Here is a 16,633-nt window from a genome sequence, read left to right as displayed (position 1 = left end):
TACTCAAGGGACAAGTGGACATGTTTAAGTTCAATACAACTCACATGTATATGCATGGACCCACACACAGACACACACACCAGTTTTCCTTAGGTTACAGTTATACATGAGGAGGAAGGTGACCTTAGGTCCACCTTCTCCGTGCATGTTTACTGTTCCACTTTTTGCCACCTTCAGGGAACACATATCACAATCAATTTTAAGAGACTGTTGGTAAGAGCATGAATTGTTAAAGAGATCCAAGCTCATTGATATCGAGTCTTTGAGTCTTAACCATTTAAAAATGCATTCCTGTCCTATTATTTACTTTGGTTTCCATATTGTTTTTTTCTTCTTGCTGTGTTTTTGATATGGCACCAAAAAAGCACTACACACATCAACTTTATTTTCATTTATTTTAAAGAAATTCTTAACAATTAATTAATCATTGTTTTTAGTAGTTTCTACACCCAACGGGGAGCTCAAACCCATGACCCCAAGATCAAAAGTCACATCTTTTCTGACTGCGCCAGCCACGCAGCCCCACATCAACCTTAAACATAACTTGGAAAACCTTAACTCTCTGCCGCCTTCCCCCCAAGTCCCAAATCAGCGATTACAAACAATCTGCTTATGTTTCAGGCAACATTGGCCCGGAGCTCTCATATACTGATATTGGTGTGTTCATCTCTTCTGATGGGGGCAACACATGGAGACAGGTAACTGGGAGAACTGGGGCAGGGATGAGGCATTTAGGGCAAGTTCTGCCAACATCTCTTTTCCTGTAAATTCTCAGGCTCAGTATGACTGTGGTTGCAAAAAAACATGGAAGAAGCTGTTCAGTTTGATCCATTTTTGCTGACAGATGGGCAGTGGGGTAAAATGAAAGCATTGGGCAAGGAACAGAAAGAACTGGAATTTTTTCATTTTTTTCCATTCTTTCATTCAGTGTAAGTATGGGACAGCCATTGGATGCTAAGTACTCTGCTGGTTTCTGGGGATACAACTGATGAAATGGTTCCTATTCTTAATGTGCTATGGATCTGGGTAGATGGGTCCCTTTACCTTGCTGGATCTGTTTCTTTATTTACAAGATGAGTGAGTTGGAATATTAAAAACACAAAGCTGTGGAAGTCTCTGGTGGGTTAAGTATTATGTAGGCCCAACCTAAAGGAAGTATGAAACAGATTAACAGATACATGTCTACATGAAAAATTAATTCAGTTTTATAAACATTTATAGCACACTGTCCAATAGAACTTCCTTCAAGGATGGAAATTGTTCTGTGTCTATGCCATCCCATGTGGTATTGAACATTTGAAGTGTGGCTAGTGTGACAGAGGAACTGAATTTTTTATTTTATTTTAATCAATTTAAATTTAAATAGTCTCACGTGGCCACTGTATTAAACAACACAGATTTATACAATGTCAGGTAGGTGTCAAGTACAAACCTGAGGAGGCAATTGAATACTTTGGAGTCCCTTTCTTCAAGGAGTACAAAATTAAGTAGAGAAAACAGCTTCATAAATAACTAACTATAGTTTAGAATGATTTTTTTTTTTTTTAAAGAGAGAGAGTGCCCATGAGCAGGGGGCATAGGCAGCAACAGAAGGAGAGAATCTTAAGAATTTTAAGAGAGTCTTATGTGGGGCTTGATCTCATGACCCTGAGATCATGACCTGAGACCGAATCAAGAGCTGGATGCTTAACTGACTAAGCCACCCAGGTGCCCCTGATATTTTAGTGGCATTTTTAGCCTGCAGGGAAAAGGGAAGAATTGATTCTACTTGAGGAAACTGGGAAAGACTTCACAAGAAGAGTTGACTTTTCACTAAGTCTGAAAGGTGAGAAGGTTTTCAGCTGAGGAAGATGAAGGAGGAGCACTGAACATCTTGATGCAGGTGCGACCACCATCTACTATCTAATTGGACAAGTTCCACTTTTGGATCTCTTAGTGAAGCTGTCATCACCATCACCAGCATCACCAGCATCACCCCCATTGCTACCACTGTCACCACTACCACTATCAGAAGAAAAATCTACCAAGCCCACCAGATGCAACCAGCTATTTTAAGTACTATAAGGCATACAACAAAAAATAGTTAAGGTTCCTACCCACGGGCCATAATTAGGTAGATGAGGAGCAGACACATCATTCAGAACATATCTTCTTAGAATATAAGATAATCTCTTAAGTGTCAAATGAGGATGGAAACTGGAACATCAACTCTTCTGGTACAGAAACTCCCAACAACAAACCATTGTCTCTCCAACTCAAGAAATAGCTCACCTGGCCGAGTGGCCACTGCAACATTCCTTCCTGTGTTGCCACTACTTTGGTTTTCTTTTTCTTTTTCCTGTTAGCTAGGGATTCCAGTTTCCACCCCAGTTTTGCACAGGGCAATTGTTAGCAGTGGCCAGAGTGATCAAGAGGAAAGTGAAAAGTGAATGGTATCCCTGTCTTCCCCATGCTGAGACTGAGACTCCTCATCCACAGACTTCAGTCCAGCATCTCCATTATGTGTCTTATCACAGAGCCCACATTTGAGCTTTGGAGAGAAAATGCTGGCATTATAGGTTCAGAGTCCCTGTTTCTATATGATATACAAATGAATCACCCTGAGGTCCTTTTTGCATTAAGACTACCATTAATTTGGACATTTTTATTTCCTTAAAAGGCAAATGTGAGAAAGGAAACCAGTTGAGAGGTTAGGCCTGAAAATCCATTTACTTTTTCTCTGTGGTGTTCCTGGGGGCATATGTACAGGGGACCCCATTCCTCCTAATCTCTCTCTTTTAAATAGACCTCCTTACCTTTTCTACTATGGTTCACTTAACCCACCATCCCAACCTCTCCATCCAGGCTGTAGGAAACACCCGTAGTGGTTAAGAGCCAGAAGAATTGTCCAATTCCAGTTTCCTCTAGAAATCTAAAGAAGGGTTGGTTTTCTGCTGCAGAAATATTTTTTCCTGTTTCAGGTTGGAGATATGATAGTTGTATATAACAGAAGCATTGATACATGTGGGATTACATTTGGAGTTCTCATTGCTCAGAGCCCAGCATCATAGTAGGTGCTTAGGAAATGCCTCTGGGTAGATGGATGGATGGATCTCTGAATGTGTGAATGAATGAGTGGATGGATGAATAAGTAAAGGACAAAGAGATGAATCAAGAGTGAGTAACTCTAGGTCTCTTGAAGCACTGTGTTACAATGTACCTTAAGAGTAAAGATCCTCAAGGGTCAAACTTAGGCCTTCATCCACTTTGCATGGAAACCTAGGAGGTGGTGGCTCAGTGTAAGAAATTGGTCATAATGTATACATTAGTGTCTACAGAAATTATCTTTACATTCCTAGACAGTTTATGAACAACACTGTAAGACACAGACCAATTATAAATTAGCAAAAATCTGCTTAGATGCAAAAGAAGAAAGAGCTGAGTAGTAACTTACTTGGATGCAAAGATAGGGAAACATTTTTGAAGTCATATTTTCTTTTGTGTTATCTAGCTGCACATCTTGTTATCTCAACTCTTTGTAGCATACTGGTTCATAGAACTACTGGAGGGAGTCCTGGAAATGCCATTTGAGTGGACTTGGGAGAATTATTTGTTTTCTCCAAAGCCTATGTCTTCATCTTTTAAGTGGGGATGATAGTACTTGCCAAACTACCTGATAGGATTGTTGAAAAGCTCAGAACCTAGATGAAACAATGTGAAAGATTTTGTAAACTGTCAAGCACTATGCAAATGTAAGGTGTTGCTATGATTGTTGTTGTTGTTGTTGTTGTTCCAGATCTTTGATGAAGAGTACAATGTCTGGTTCCTAGACTGGGGTGGCGCCCTCGTGGCCATGAAACACACACCTCTACCAGTCAGACATTTGTGGTAAGGACAGCTCCCTACCCTATTAATGAGCAATTTTTTAGTGGAAAGTGTTGGAATAAGTTTTTCTGCATGACTTTGTACCCATTTACCTATTTCCTCTTTCATTTATTCATCCATCCTTCCATTTAATATACCTTCCATCATCCAACTCTTAGGTAGCAGTGATAGGCCTGCAGATAACTTAGATGGGAAGTATAATGATTAGAGCAGGGTAGTAGGAATGGGGACTCATATAAGCAGAAAAGACCAGGAAAGGCCTGTGAGTTCAAACAGCTGAAATTAGGAATCCAAAATACAGGAAATGAAAATTGCTGCAAGAAGAATGTTAGGTTCATATAGCAGACACAAAATTCAGTTCTAGCTAAGTTGTGTTTGCAATGTCTGTGAATGTTCAAGCAGAGATGATAATTTCTCAGGTATATTCATCTGAATGTCAGTACAGAGGTCTGGGCTGACACTCCAGATTTGGAGTCATTAGCCATTAGATGGTAGGTAAAGCCATGGCAGTGGGTTCAATGCCTCAGAAGAGTGGGTACAAAAAGGAGAAGCCAGTGGGGCATAGTTGAGTGTCAGCACAGAGGACAGAAAATAAATTATGGAACAGACCAAGAAGAAGTAGACAAAACAATAAAAACACAGGAGAAATATTTTCAGGGTTGCTGAAGAAAGGGATGATCAATAGCACCCAATTCTATAATCAGACCAAATTAGTTATGGAATGAAAAACAATATAGGATTAAGCAATATAGAGGAGTAAGGGAGGTCATTAGTGATCTGTGTCAGAGTAGATTCAAAAGAGAAGTGGGATTGAAAGGTAGATTATAATAGGTTTATGAATGATGAATGAATGAATGATAAGCAATGGATTGAAGTGGGAACACTGTAGATAATTTTCAATAAAATTGATTATGGAATGAGGTTGAGTGTGTATATGTAAGACCCTCCAGTGAGGACAAAGATCTGTGAAAATATATTTTGATGGTCATGGTGAGAAAGATCTGTGAGAATATGTGATGATGATGATGATGTTGATGATGGTGATGATGATGATGATGATGATTCTGTTGTTGGGTTTTTTTTTTTTTTTTGGCTTTTTGCAGGGAATGAATGAGTACAATATGTGTTTATATGCTGAAGGGGAAGAATTTCAGGCTTCCAATGCAGCAAAGTAAATATTTGAGAGTGAATATTTGACAGTAAGGGTATGCCAGCTTGAGTGCTGTTGTTGGGATGAGCCATGAGCTGGAGGATGGACTCTGGCTTAACTCCCAGATCCTTGATTTTGGGAGACTAACACTTTTAAAGTCAGAGGTTTACTGGGAAACATCAGGCTGTAATCAGGAAAAGCCATAGGACTTCTAGGTGCCAAATTCAAGCTTCAGTCACCTTGGCAAGGACTCAAGAGGGTTTCTCTCAGTTATTAAGTTAAACCATATCATCTTGCCATTTTTGTTGGTCAAAAATGGTTAAATACATCAGTTTCTTAGAGCTCAAGCTAACATAAATCCCAGTGGTTTTTATCTATCACTCTGTCTTCAGACAGATAATGAGGTTAAAGTTTTTTAAAAAGTACATGGAGCCACTGGAAGGAAAAGTGCTTTATCAATTCAAGAATAAGCATATACAAGTTCTCACTGTTATTCTTTACCATCCTTTCACTACTGATTATATATTTTTTGGGTAGAATCAGAAGTGTGTAATTACTTAATACTAATGATAATCAGGAGTTTTTGAGGAATTCTATTCCAGGCACCATTCTAAACTCTTTACATGAATTATCTCAGTTAGTTCTTTAACAATCCAACAACCTTATGTGTGTGGGTACTCTTTTTAATCACATATTTATAATGGAATTGAAATGCAGACATAATAAATTCTTTGCTCAAGGATACACAGCTAGTACCTGGTGGCACTAAGTTGGATCTCTGTTACAGATGTTCTTCTGCTTTAAATGAATTTTCCAGATACTTTAATGAGGCTTATCACATGGCCCCAGCTCTCTGGGAGGTCATAGTTAAGATAAGGAGCTTAAGTAGTCCACATATCACCAGAAATCCAGCAATGCCTGCTAAAGTATGCTGGCCATATGTATTGCTGGGATCTTAGCAGAGGATGGAGTCCTGCCTAGTGTGTAAGGGGGTCTTCAGGTAGCTGCTGACATGAGAGTTAGTTCTTGAAAAAGGCTGCCAGGAGTCAGAGGGCTGATGAAAGGCAAGCCAAGGGAAGAGAAACTGTGACCAAAACCTGGGATTCAGGAAAAGTAGGAAGTGTTCAGAAAATATAGTTGATTGGAATCAAAGGTGGGAGTAAATTAGGGTGCATAGGACTCAGAAGAACTTAAATGCCAGGTTGAGCCTGTAGGTAATTCCTTCTTCTGCAAAGACCTGCCTCCTTGTGGAGGGAAGAGCTTCTCTACTGAGGACTGAATAGCACTTGTACTCTGAGACAGGATAATTTGACTCTTAAAACAAGTTCAGTTGTTTGTTTTTTAACCAAGAAAGGCAACATTTTTTGGCCCTTATCATGACATTCTAAGAACTTCCATTGATGTCTCAATAAGAAAATTGGTAAATGCCCTGAGGACAGATATAGCTGAGCAGAATTCTTCCACCTAAGTCTCAAGAGAAGGGTGTGGCAACCCCATCTCACACTTGACCATCACCCTCCTGCTCTTTCTCCCTCATTATGGTAGGAAACTAGTACTTACTTAGTGATTGATTTCTAGAGTCTTTTGCACAAATGTTTCCTTGTTCTAAAGAAAAGAGGAATTTGGTGGTGTTATTTCCTTCTGGGGATAGGAAAAGCAAGTATATCTTCCATGGAACAGAGGGACTAGAGAGTTTTGGTTTTGGTTCATCTTCCATCCTTACACCTGACCATTCAGTCTGTTCTGTAGTAGTTTCTCACCCAAGACCTGATCACTTCCAAAAGGAACATTTGTCTGGGAATTTCTGGAGGGTAACCATTCAAGCTGTGAGAATTGTTTAAATTTCTCTCAGGGATATCTAAGTAGGATAAAATTGTGCCTCTCTAAGTCAGTAATACAAAACCTTGCTCCATGAAATCTTTTTTGTTGGTAGAAGTTGTTGGTAAAGCTCAGAAAAAATAGCTACATTCCCATTCAACTTCCTCTTATGATAATGTTAACACCTCCCTCCCTGTGTTTGCCTACTCCAACTTACAAAGTATTAAACGTGATTTTTCACACTAAGCTTTTGAGATAGAATTTTCTCCATTTAATGGATGTCAACACTGCCATTTGTCATAAATGCTACAAATGTTCCCTTGAACTTAACCACTACCCATGATTTCTGCTTACTTGCCTACCTGTGAATGCCATTCTCTGAAATAATCTCTGCAATGGTTAAAGCCAGCTCTCGAAGCTGTGTGTTGGAACACAAATAACCCATTCAAAAATTCTCCTTTGCACTTCTCTTTCAAAGGCTAAGTGTGTGTTTTGGAAGGATTTGACCATACCATTATCACCAGTGTTCCTTATGAGATTCAGGACTGATTTTTGTCTCATGCATATAAATTGCAAGCTTGTGAAACTCAAGCAGTTTGTTTCTTTCTTTTTTTTTTTTTTTTTAAGATTTTATTTATTTATTTGACAGAGAGAAATTACAAGTACACTGAGAGGCAGGCACAGAGAGAGAGAGAGAGAGAGAGAGAGAAGGAAGCAGGCTCCCTGCTGAGCAGAGAGCCCGATGCGGGACTCAATCCCAGGACCCTGAGATCACGACCTGAGCCGAAGGCAGCGGCTTAACCCACTGAGCCACCCAGGCGCCCCTCAAGCAGTTTCTTCATCACCAGTGACTTCTAATTAAGTCACAACCTTCAACGTAAACAAGTAGCTCATTTTAAGTGAGAGAAAAGTTATCAGTTCATTGTTATTTTCTGGGTAGGCCTCAAACTGACATTATATTTAACACAGATGTATATATATATTTGCATAGAAAAAAAACCCACACCAGCCTACCCACTCTTACACAAGGGTATAGTGGTTCTCAAATTTAAATAATAGCTACATTGCCTTTCAGAGAAAAGAGGAGTCATAATTGAAAAGCTGAGGAAATGTTAGCTAGACTAATAAGGCATGCTGTTTCCCATAAATTGAAATGATAGGTAGCTAGATACACGTGAAGACAAAACAGCATACAAATGAGCCCATCTATTTGTGACCGTGTACATTTCGATGCATAGAGATTAGAACCTAAGTGCTGTTTCAGGTAAGCCTCCATCCAGTGTTATCTTTAGACCATGAATGCATTAGGGTGAAATGAATAATAGAACCCTATGGAATGCAGTGCTCTAATGAAGACTCACAATAGACAGAGCTACTAATTGGCAGGTAGACGGGGGTCCTACCACTTACTTAGCCTTGACAAGCTGTTAGTGTCTCCTTTCAATAAGATGTTCTTGGAAACAGGAAATGAAATATCACCTGGCCCTTTGTGTTCCTTTGGTTTTCTATAACTGATGGTGAGCATTGGTGTCTTGTCCAAAGGCACATTCTCATGTAAACAGTAGTCATAACCAATACATGCCTCTGAAAAGGGAAAGTGCATGTGCTGTTCTGAAGAACTTCCAGGTCTCTAAAAAGAAGTTCCAGGTCTCTGATCAAATAAGACCAAGTGATGCAACTAACCAAAGGGAGGAATACTGATTCCCCGTGACCACTATAACTCTATTTCTGTGCTAGAGACTTCTGGGAGGACTTGGTTATTCTTGGAAGATTCTGTTCCTTTTAGTGGATTTGATGTCAATGTCATAAAGTCATAGATGCTGGAATAAGAAAGGGTCTTAGAGAGTGTGTAGTTTGGCTTCACACCTAGCATAGCAGATACTTCTGTGACACCCAGAGGATCACCCTCCTTCACCACAATGACGCAGGGCTGAACAACTCGCATATACCCAAGACAGAGTTCCCATCTCATATAATGGCTGTAGCTGTTAGAAAGATTGTTTTTATGCTGAGCAATAGTGAATCTACTTATAATTAATGTCCATTAGTATCTGTTCTGCTACCCAGAGCTATGCTGAGTAAGTCTGATCCAGCATTTCACATGATTTTTAGAGCTGGAAGGGACCTCAAGAGATCTCTTTGTCTAATCTTCTGAGTTTTGGAAAATGATCATATATGCAACTCAAGATCGGTTTTATGCATTTATGCATTCATTCCTAACACACTGAGCATAAATTATCTATCCAGCATCAGCTTAAGGACTGAGTTGTAAAAGTGAACAGGACAAAAACTTGGAAGCTTAAATTCTTGTGCACAAATATTTGTTCTTTTTAGAACAGTTGTGAGAATGGAAATATTTTCTCCTTTATTTTATCTGTATTTTTCATTAATATCTTTATGCATCCAATGACTGATTTCTTTCACAGACATTTCCCCTTTTCAGTTGTTAAAAAATAGGTTTTTTTTTATATGTTTAACTACATTTTTCTTACTAAAGAGAATTAAAAGGCAATGGTAATTAATTCAGCTCTGTTCTTCCTTTCCCTAAGCTCTCTTCAATTCATATAACCCATTTCTAGAACAACCTGTTTTTTACCTTTAATCACATTGTTTGTCAGTTTCTCTACAATGATTGTAACTAAACATAGTATTTAGGATTTAGTAGAAGGATAATTTCTTCTATTATGCATGTTATCTATCTGTGAACACATACTAGATTTACAGTGGCTTGATTACCTCTCACAATAGTGTCATTTTTAGAAAAATAACTTAATGATTGACAGTGACCCCAGTTGTTTTCAGCTTGAACTTACCATTAGTTACTCATTTCTCTTCTCTGGATGTGGGGCTTTTTTTTTCTTTCTTGTTAAACGTTCTGCTTTAAGTTGGTCCTACCTTATGAGCAACTTCGAAATCTTTATTCCCAACTTTGATTACTTCCCATAAATTTGGATCCCTCCATCTAAAGTTCTTCTTGACAGTGTGTCACAACATGTGAGTCCAAAAAACATCTAAACCTTGAAGTGGACCAATAAAAACAAGAAAAAAGCTTTGCTTCTCCTGTTCTTCCCATTTCTCCATCTCAACTGCTTCATCATGAAAATCTGGGTTGTCCATGATTTCTTACTTTTGCTCAAACAAAACCAGTGTACATTTTATTACCAAATCCTATTGACTTCACTTATAAAAATATCCTTTCCATCTCTTTCTTTTTAGACTACTATAACCTTTACCCAGACCCCATTCTCACATGGTCTTTTACAATTGTTACTCTCCCCCAGTTCATCTCCTTGTATTCACTTTGAATCTTGAGAATCTATTCCCCATAAAGAAATGAAAATTGTGTTTTAAAGTTTAAATCAAAACATACCTCTTTCATTTCAGCTGGAAATAAGGTCCCTCATATTCTTCCCAGCCTAATTTTCGGACTCCATTTCTTTCCACTAATCTACTTTCCCACTGATCTACAGCCACTGACCGTCTCTCTGCCCTTCCCACACAGCAGCCTCCTTTCATCCTTTCCATCTTCCCTCTGGAATGGCTCTCACCTGGGTCTTTGCATAGATTGTTCCTTATTATCCTTCAGATCTCAGTGTATTTCATTATTTATTAGAATATTTTATTTATTTGAGAGAAAGCATGTGAGTGAGAGAGCAGAAGTAGGGGAGCAGCAGAGGGAAAGGAGAAGCAGACTCCCTGCTGAGCAGGGAGCCTTCAGTTGAAAGATCCTGGGATCATGACCTGAGCCAAAGGCAGATGCTTAACTGACTGAGCTGCCCAGGTACCCCCTGATCTCAGTTTAAATGTCACCTCTTAAAAGATGACTCTCTTGAATTTTCAATACAAAGTAGTCACTCTCTATCACTATCACATCACTCTGTTTTAATTGTCTCATGATGTGTATTTATAGCTCGTATTTTCTATTTCTCATATTTTTTAAATACGTATTTTCTTCTTTTTTTGTTTTTTTTTAATTAATTTATTTATTTTCAGCATAACAGTATTCATTATTTTTTCACCACACCCAGTGCTCCATGCAATCCGTGCCCTCTCTAATACCCACCACCTGGTACCCCAACCTCCCACCCCCCCGCCCCTTCTAAACCCTCAGATAGTTTTTCAGAGTCCATAGTCTCTCATGATTCACCTCCCCTTCCAATTTCCCCCAACTCCCTTCTCCTCTCTAACTCCCCATGTCCTCCATGCTTTTTGTTATGCTCCATAAATAAGTGAAACCATATGATAATTGACTCTATCTGCTTGACTTATTTCACTCAGCATAATCTCTTCGAGTTCCATCCATGTTGCTACAAAAGTTGGGTATTCATCCTTTCTGAGGGAGGCATAATACTCCATCGTGTATATGGACCACATTTTCCTTATCCATTCATCCGTTGAAGGGCATCTTGGTTCTTTCCATAGTTTGGCGACCGTGGCCATTGCTGCTATAAACATTGGGGTACAGATGGCCCTTCTTTTCATTTTCTTCTTTTTTAAGATTTTGTTTATTTTTCAGAGAGAGAGAGCACAAAGCAGGGTGAGCGGCAAGCAGAGAGAGAATTAGACTCCCAGCTGAGCAAGGAGCCCAATGTGGGACTCAATCCCAGGCCCTAGGATCATGACCTGAGCTGAAGGCCGATGCTTAACCAACTGAGCCACCCAGCCTTCCCACAACTCATATTTTTTAATCCATTTGTCTGAATGTTATTTGTCTCCTCAAGTTAGAATGTAAGTTCCACTTGAGCTAGAGCCTGCCCTTTCCTGTTCACCACTAGATCCTTTGGACAGAGGCCACTGCCAGACCAGGCACATAGGCATCAACAAATATTTGACAAAGGAAACTTATTTTATTTTGATTTTATAGTCTTGTCTTGCCACTATTCAGAGATCCATTGGAACTTTACATCTGTCTCTCTGAGTAGTGGCAAACCAATTTCACCTTCACCTATGGACTTAATAAAGAATTCCCAATTCCTTTGTCTCTGCCCTCAAGGAGCTACTACACTGAGATGGGGGAAAGAAGGTGCATCCCTTGGGGATACCATTCACTATAGTTACTTCAGAGCATTAAAGAAAACTTCTAGCAATCAGAGAAGACTAGCTCTCACAAATGGCAGGTCGTGCAGACCCAAATTTCTGATATCTAAGAGATTAAATTTTCTCATGTCATATTTTGTGGAGTTTGTTTAGAGAGTTTTGTTTTGTTTTTAATAATTACCTCAACTCAAATATTCAAGAGTTAGAAATTACTGATCTCATAAAATCACCTGCATGACACAGTCCTGAGCTTTCAAGTGGTTGGTTGACCGTAAGAGAAAACCATGGGATCCATTCTCGCCCTGGCTCTGTAGGGCTGTCCCCTTGCTTATGCCTCTAAGCATGGGTTATAACAGACATTGGGCTTCAGTTACTGTGTATGCTAGCTTTCTCACCTGGGTTTTGGCATTTATTAGTTTTTCTTCTCATCTTATTCTTCTATCTATCTAACCCATGCTGCTTCTCCTTCCATATGAATTCAGTTCATTCAACAGACCTTATCTTCCACTTTTTCTTTCTAACTTGGCCTTGGCTTTTTCTTGGCACCTCCATCTCAGAGCTAGAAGGTTGTGATGGTCGCTCCTTGTCTACTCTGTGGTATTTTGTCTTTTCATTGTACAAAGTAACAATGACTATCTTCTGCCTCATTCTCAATGGCAGTGGCATGAAGGCTTCTCCTGCCCTGGGATGCTCCTAGTACCCACTGCTATTTACTCTGAGAAGAAAGGACAGAGGCCTTCAACTCACTTTGGCTTCTTCCTATCAATACAGTAACTAGTTTATCCTAAGTGACCCACACAGAAAACTAAACAAATGATTTCTTGTCTCCTAGGCTTCTCTCATAGTTAACTATTCAGTGGCCACAGCATACTAAAAAAAAAAACAACTATAATTATTTTAGGAACCAAGCACGTCCATGGCAAGAAAGGTAAAGTCCATTCCCAGTCATGCTTTTGTTTTCCCTTTTACTATAAGAAACTCATTTTTAAGAAAAGCCATTCAGATCTGCCCAACATTCTCTGCGTCAGCTTGATGGTCATGTAAGCTTCAGCCTATAAAAAAAAAAAAGTCTGAAATGACCAAATTCTTTAAGAAGTTAAGACAGTATTGTTAACTGTCATCATGTTGTACATTAGATACCTGGAATTCGTTCCTCTTGCATAACAGAAACTTTGAACCCTTTGACCAACGTGTCTTCATTTCTCCCTCCTGCCCCTACTCTGACACCCCTGTTTGATCAAACCAGTTTGACTGTGGCGATCTTTTCACAATATATACATATATCAAATTATTAAGTTGTACACTGTAAATGCATACAATTTTTTCATGTCAAAAGTAAGTTAATGAAATTACTTTTAAAGAGTTAAGATAGACACTGATAATTTGTGAACTCATAAAACCTTAATGTCCGACTGTCTGCTTTCTTTTTTTGGTGAATATAGACTTAGGTATGCCACAAATTAAAAAAAAAAAAACATATTGAGAAAGTATAAGATAGAAAGCGAAAGCATGCTTCAAAAAAAATGGATGGATTGGAAGAGTGTGGTAAATCATTCTTTCTTTTGTTTATTTATTCATTTAACATTTATATAGTGCCAAGGAGGTTCCCATTTTTCTACTAGGTACTAGGAATGCAAAAATAAATAGTATGACCTTTGACCTCAACTCAAAGTTTACTGGAAAAATCAGACATTTATTTATTAAATATCAGGTAAGAAACATTATAATAAAGATGTATGGGTGGTTTTAAGGAGTCATTCGAAAAAAGCAGACATATATGACCAGTGAACTCCCAAGATTATACTTTCGAATGGGTGGATTTAAAGTCCATTAAGAAGTCATCAGTCAGCATTATTAAGGGGAGAAGCCTACAGAGTTCCTACAGCTGAACTCAGAGAATCCTGAGTTATGGAGTCAGGGAAGAATGAAGATTTAATTTAGCCAAGAAGGATTGCAGCGACTGAAGCAAGTAAAGCTGCCTTGGGGAAGAAGGAGGGTCAGGTACTTGATAATGTCAACAAAGGGAAAAAAGCCCGCACTCAAAATTGCCCCAGTCTCCTCCACTGGTAACACTTCCCTTTAAAGAGTTTCAGGTGTTACAACCACAAAGGACTGGACCTTTTCTTGCTGTTGGACTAAAGTTAGCACAGCATTGCCTGGTTCATCTTAGACACTCAGCACTGGGGTGAAAGTGGCACTGGGGAGGGAAAATGATCCTAGCCTTCATTCTGAATAAATAGGAAATTTTTTTTTTTTTTTTTTTTTTTTTTTTTTTTTTTTTTAGTTTGATCTGAAAGACACACACCTCCCCTCCCTTAGGGTACACCCTGCACTACTCAATTTATCTGTGTCAGAAACTCCAAGGACTGAATTGATTGTGCTGTAAATTGAACCTCGGGTTCTATTCTGAGTACTTGAAACGTGACACTATCCACTCAGCCCTCATGTTTGGATTGGTTTTTGTTGTTTTTGATTCTAATATGTTGAAATATTTCTGCATCTCTGGTGCTGTCTCAGACTGGGCCAGGAAATGTAGTTTTGATCAACTCTCATAATAATGTGGGGAGATGTTAAAGGTGAGTACCTATTGATAATTTAGACTGCCAGAAAGTGAGAAGCAGAAGAGACTTTAATAACCTGAAAAATGGTTGCAAAGGAGTGTGGTTTGATTTTCAGCTGTATCTTCCTTGTATTTGTTTCTAACCCAGGGTGAGTTTTGACGAGGGCCACTCCTGGGACAAGTATGGCTTCACTTCGGTTCCTCTCTTTGTTGACGGGGCTCTGGTGGAGGCGGGAGTGGAGACCCAAATCATGACGTGAGTACTTATTCTGCTGTGCTGATAGGAGCCTGAGACATGGGTTCTTTCTCCGCTGAGGCCACAGGTTTTCCTGGGGAACCCCAAAACATTCCAATCTGGTCCCTCGTTTCCTCATCTGTAAAGTGGAAATATATGTTCTTATACCCACCAACTCAGAAAGCTACTGACAACATCTAAAAAGCTAGGCTCTTAAGTGACCAGTTGCTTCTAACAGTATTTAGGATGTTCTTTTCTTTTTTTTTTTTAAGATTTTATTTATTTATTTGACAGACAGAGATCACAAGTAGGCAGAGAGGCAGGCAGAGAGAGAGAGAGAGAGAGGAAGAAGCAGGCTCCCTCCTAAGCAGAGAGCCCAATGCGGGGCTCGATCCCAGGACCCTGGGATTCTGACCTGAGCCAAAGGCAGAGGCTTTAACCCACTGAGCCACCCAGGTGCCCCTTTAGGATATTCTAGCAAATTTCCATGTATCCTAAATCCAAGCAAACAGAAAGCTTCAGTCTTTAGACATGACCTGTTTCTTTCCAGAATGGTCCAGTAGGGGTCAAGGGACGGGGACAGGTATAGCAAATAAAACAGCCAACATACTGGAATAAGGGAATATTTTAAGGGAAACTCTTGGAGTCTGTGACACACATACACACACACACACACACACACACACAGAGTTGTCATTCTGTATTTTTCTCTGTTCCTTTACACTGAGAATAGATGATCTTTAAGTTATAAAAATCCTCAGAGTGCTTTCTGAATATTAAAGAAAAATTTAATGATTTGGTACTAGTTTTTAAAAGTCTAACTCCATCTCCCTATGTCCTCCATGTTATTTGTTATGCTCCACAAATAAGTGAAACCATATGATAATTGACTCTATCTGCTTGACTTATTTCACTCAGCGTATCTCTTCCAGTCCCATCCATGTTGCTACAAAAGTTGGGTATTCATCCTTTCTGATGGAGGCATAATACTCCATAGTGTATGTGGACCACATCTTCTTTATCCATTCGTCTGTTGAAGGGCATCTTGGTTCTTTCCATAGTTTGGCGACTGTGCCATTGCTGCTATAAACACTGGGGTACAGATGGCCTTTCTTTTCACTACATCTGTATCTTTGGGGTAAATACCCAGTAGTGGGGAGATGGAGAGGAAAAGAGAGTTGAGGGAAATTGGAAGGGGAGGTGAACCATGAGAGACTATGGACTCTGAGAAACAACTTGAGGGTCTTGAAAGGGCGGGGGGTGGGAGGTTGGGGGAACAAGGTGGTGGGTATTAGGGAAGACACGTATTGCATGGAGCACTGGGTGTGGTGCAAAAACAATGAATACTGCTACGCTGAAAAGAAATAATAAAAAAAAGAAATGTTATAAATGTTATAAAGTTGTTCAATTAAAAAGTTAAAAATAATCTTGAAAAAAAAAAGATATAAAAAACAGATATAAAAAGAAGGAAAAGAAGTCTGTCTAACTCTAATTCCTAAAGAGCTAATCACCTATGTGTGTTTGTGTGCACATGGATAATGAGGGGAATATGGGGAGATGGTCACAGTAGCCCTCCACCAGCCAGTACCACCATCGCCTCCTGCACTTTGAAGTGACTAGAACATTGTACACCTTCATCTTCATTGAGCGGACTGAAGGGAGTCACTTGGCAAGATTAAGGAAACCTGCCATGTTGTGGGGTTGACACAGAGGGGCCCACAGAACACTTCTCTGCTGGTTTGAGGGAAGAGTGTAGTCTTCTTCCCCTAGGGAATCCTGCTATTCTTTGGGAAGCTTTGCGTTCATGAATGTCTTTATAGTTTGAATGAGTCTTTTCCTGAATGAGACTTATGGGCTTTGAGGAGGAGGCCAATACAGGGCAAATGGCTAGTTTTGTACTTTCTTTTCCTGAGAGTATCAGTTTAAAAAAGTCTGTGACAACTGCAGCTGTGCATTTTTGTCCAAGTGT

The 16,633-nt window shown here is 39.4% G+C and overlaps 1 protein-coding gene across 1 annotated transcript in view; it reads left to right on the top strand.

Annotated features, from left to right (window-relative positions):
- SORCS3 (sortilin related VPS10 domain containing receptor 3) overlaps window positions 1-16,633 on the top strand; it is a 590,518-nt gene that overhangs the window by 496,349 nt on the left and 77,536 nt on the right. The window contains exons 12-14 of the mRNA XM_059173261.1: window positions 622-698; window positions 3,776-3,867; window positions 14,578-14,685. Coding sequence (XP_059029244.1) covers window positions 622-698; window positions 3,776-3,867; window positions 14,578-14,685 — 277 coding nt within the window. The remainder of the gene's footprint in view (window positions 1-621; window positions 699-3,775; window positions 3,868-14,577; window positions 14,686-16,633) is intronic.

This window comes from Mustela lutreola, chromosome 4 (genome assembly GCF_030435805.1).
Source record: "Mustela lutreola isolate mMusLut2 chromosome 4, mMusLut2.pri, whole genome shotgun sequence".
Taxonomy (NCBI): domain Eukaryota; kingdom Metazoa; phylum Chordata; class Mammalia; order Carnivora; family Mustelidae; genus Mustela; species Mustela lutreola.
The sequence above is the reverse complement of the archived record's forward strand: the minus strand, read 5'-3'. Positions and strand labels throughout refer to the sequence as shown.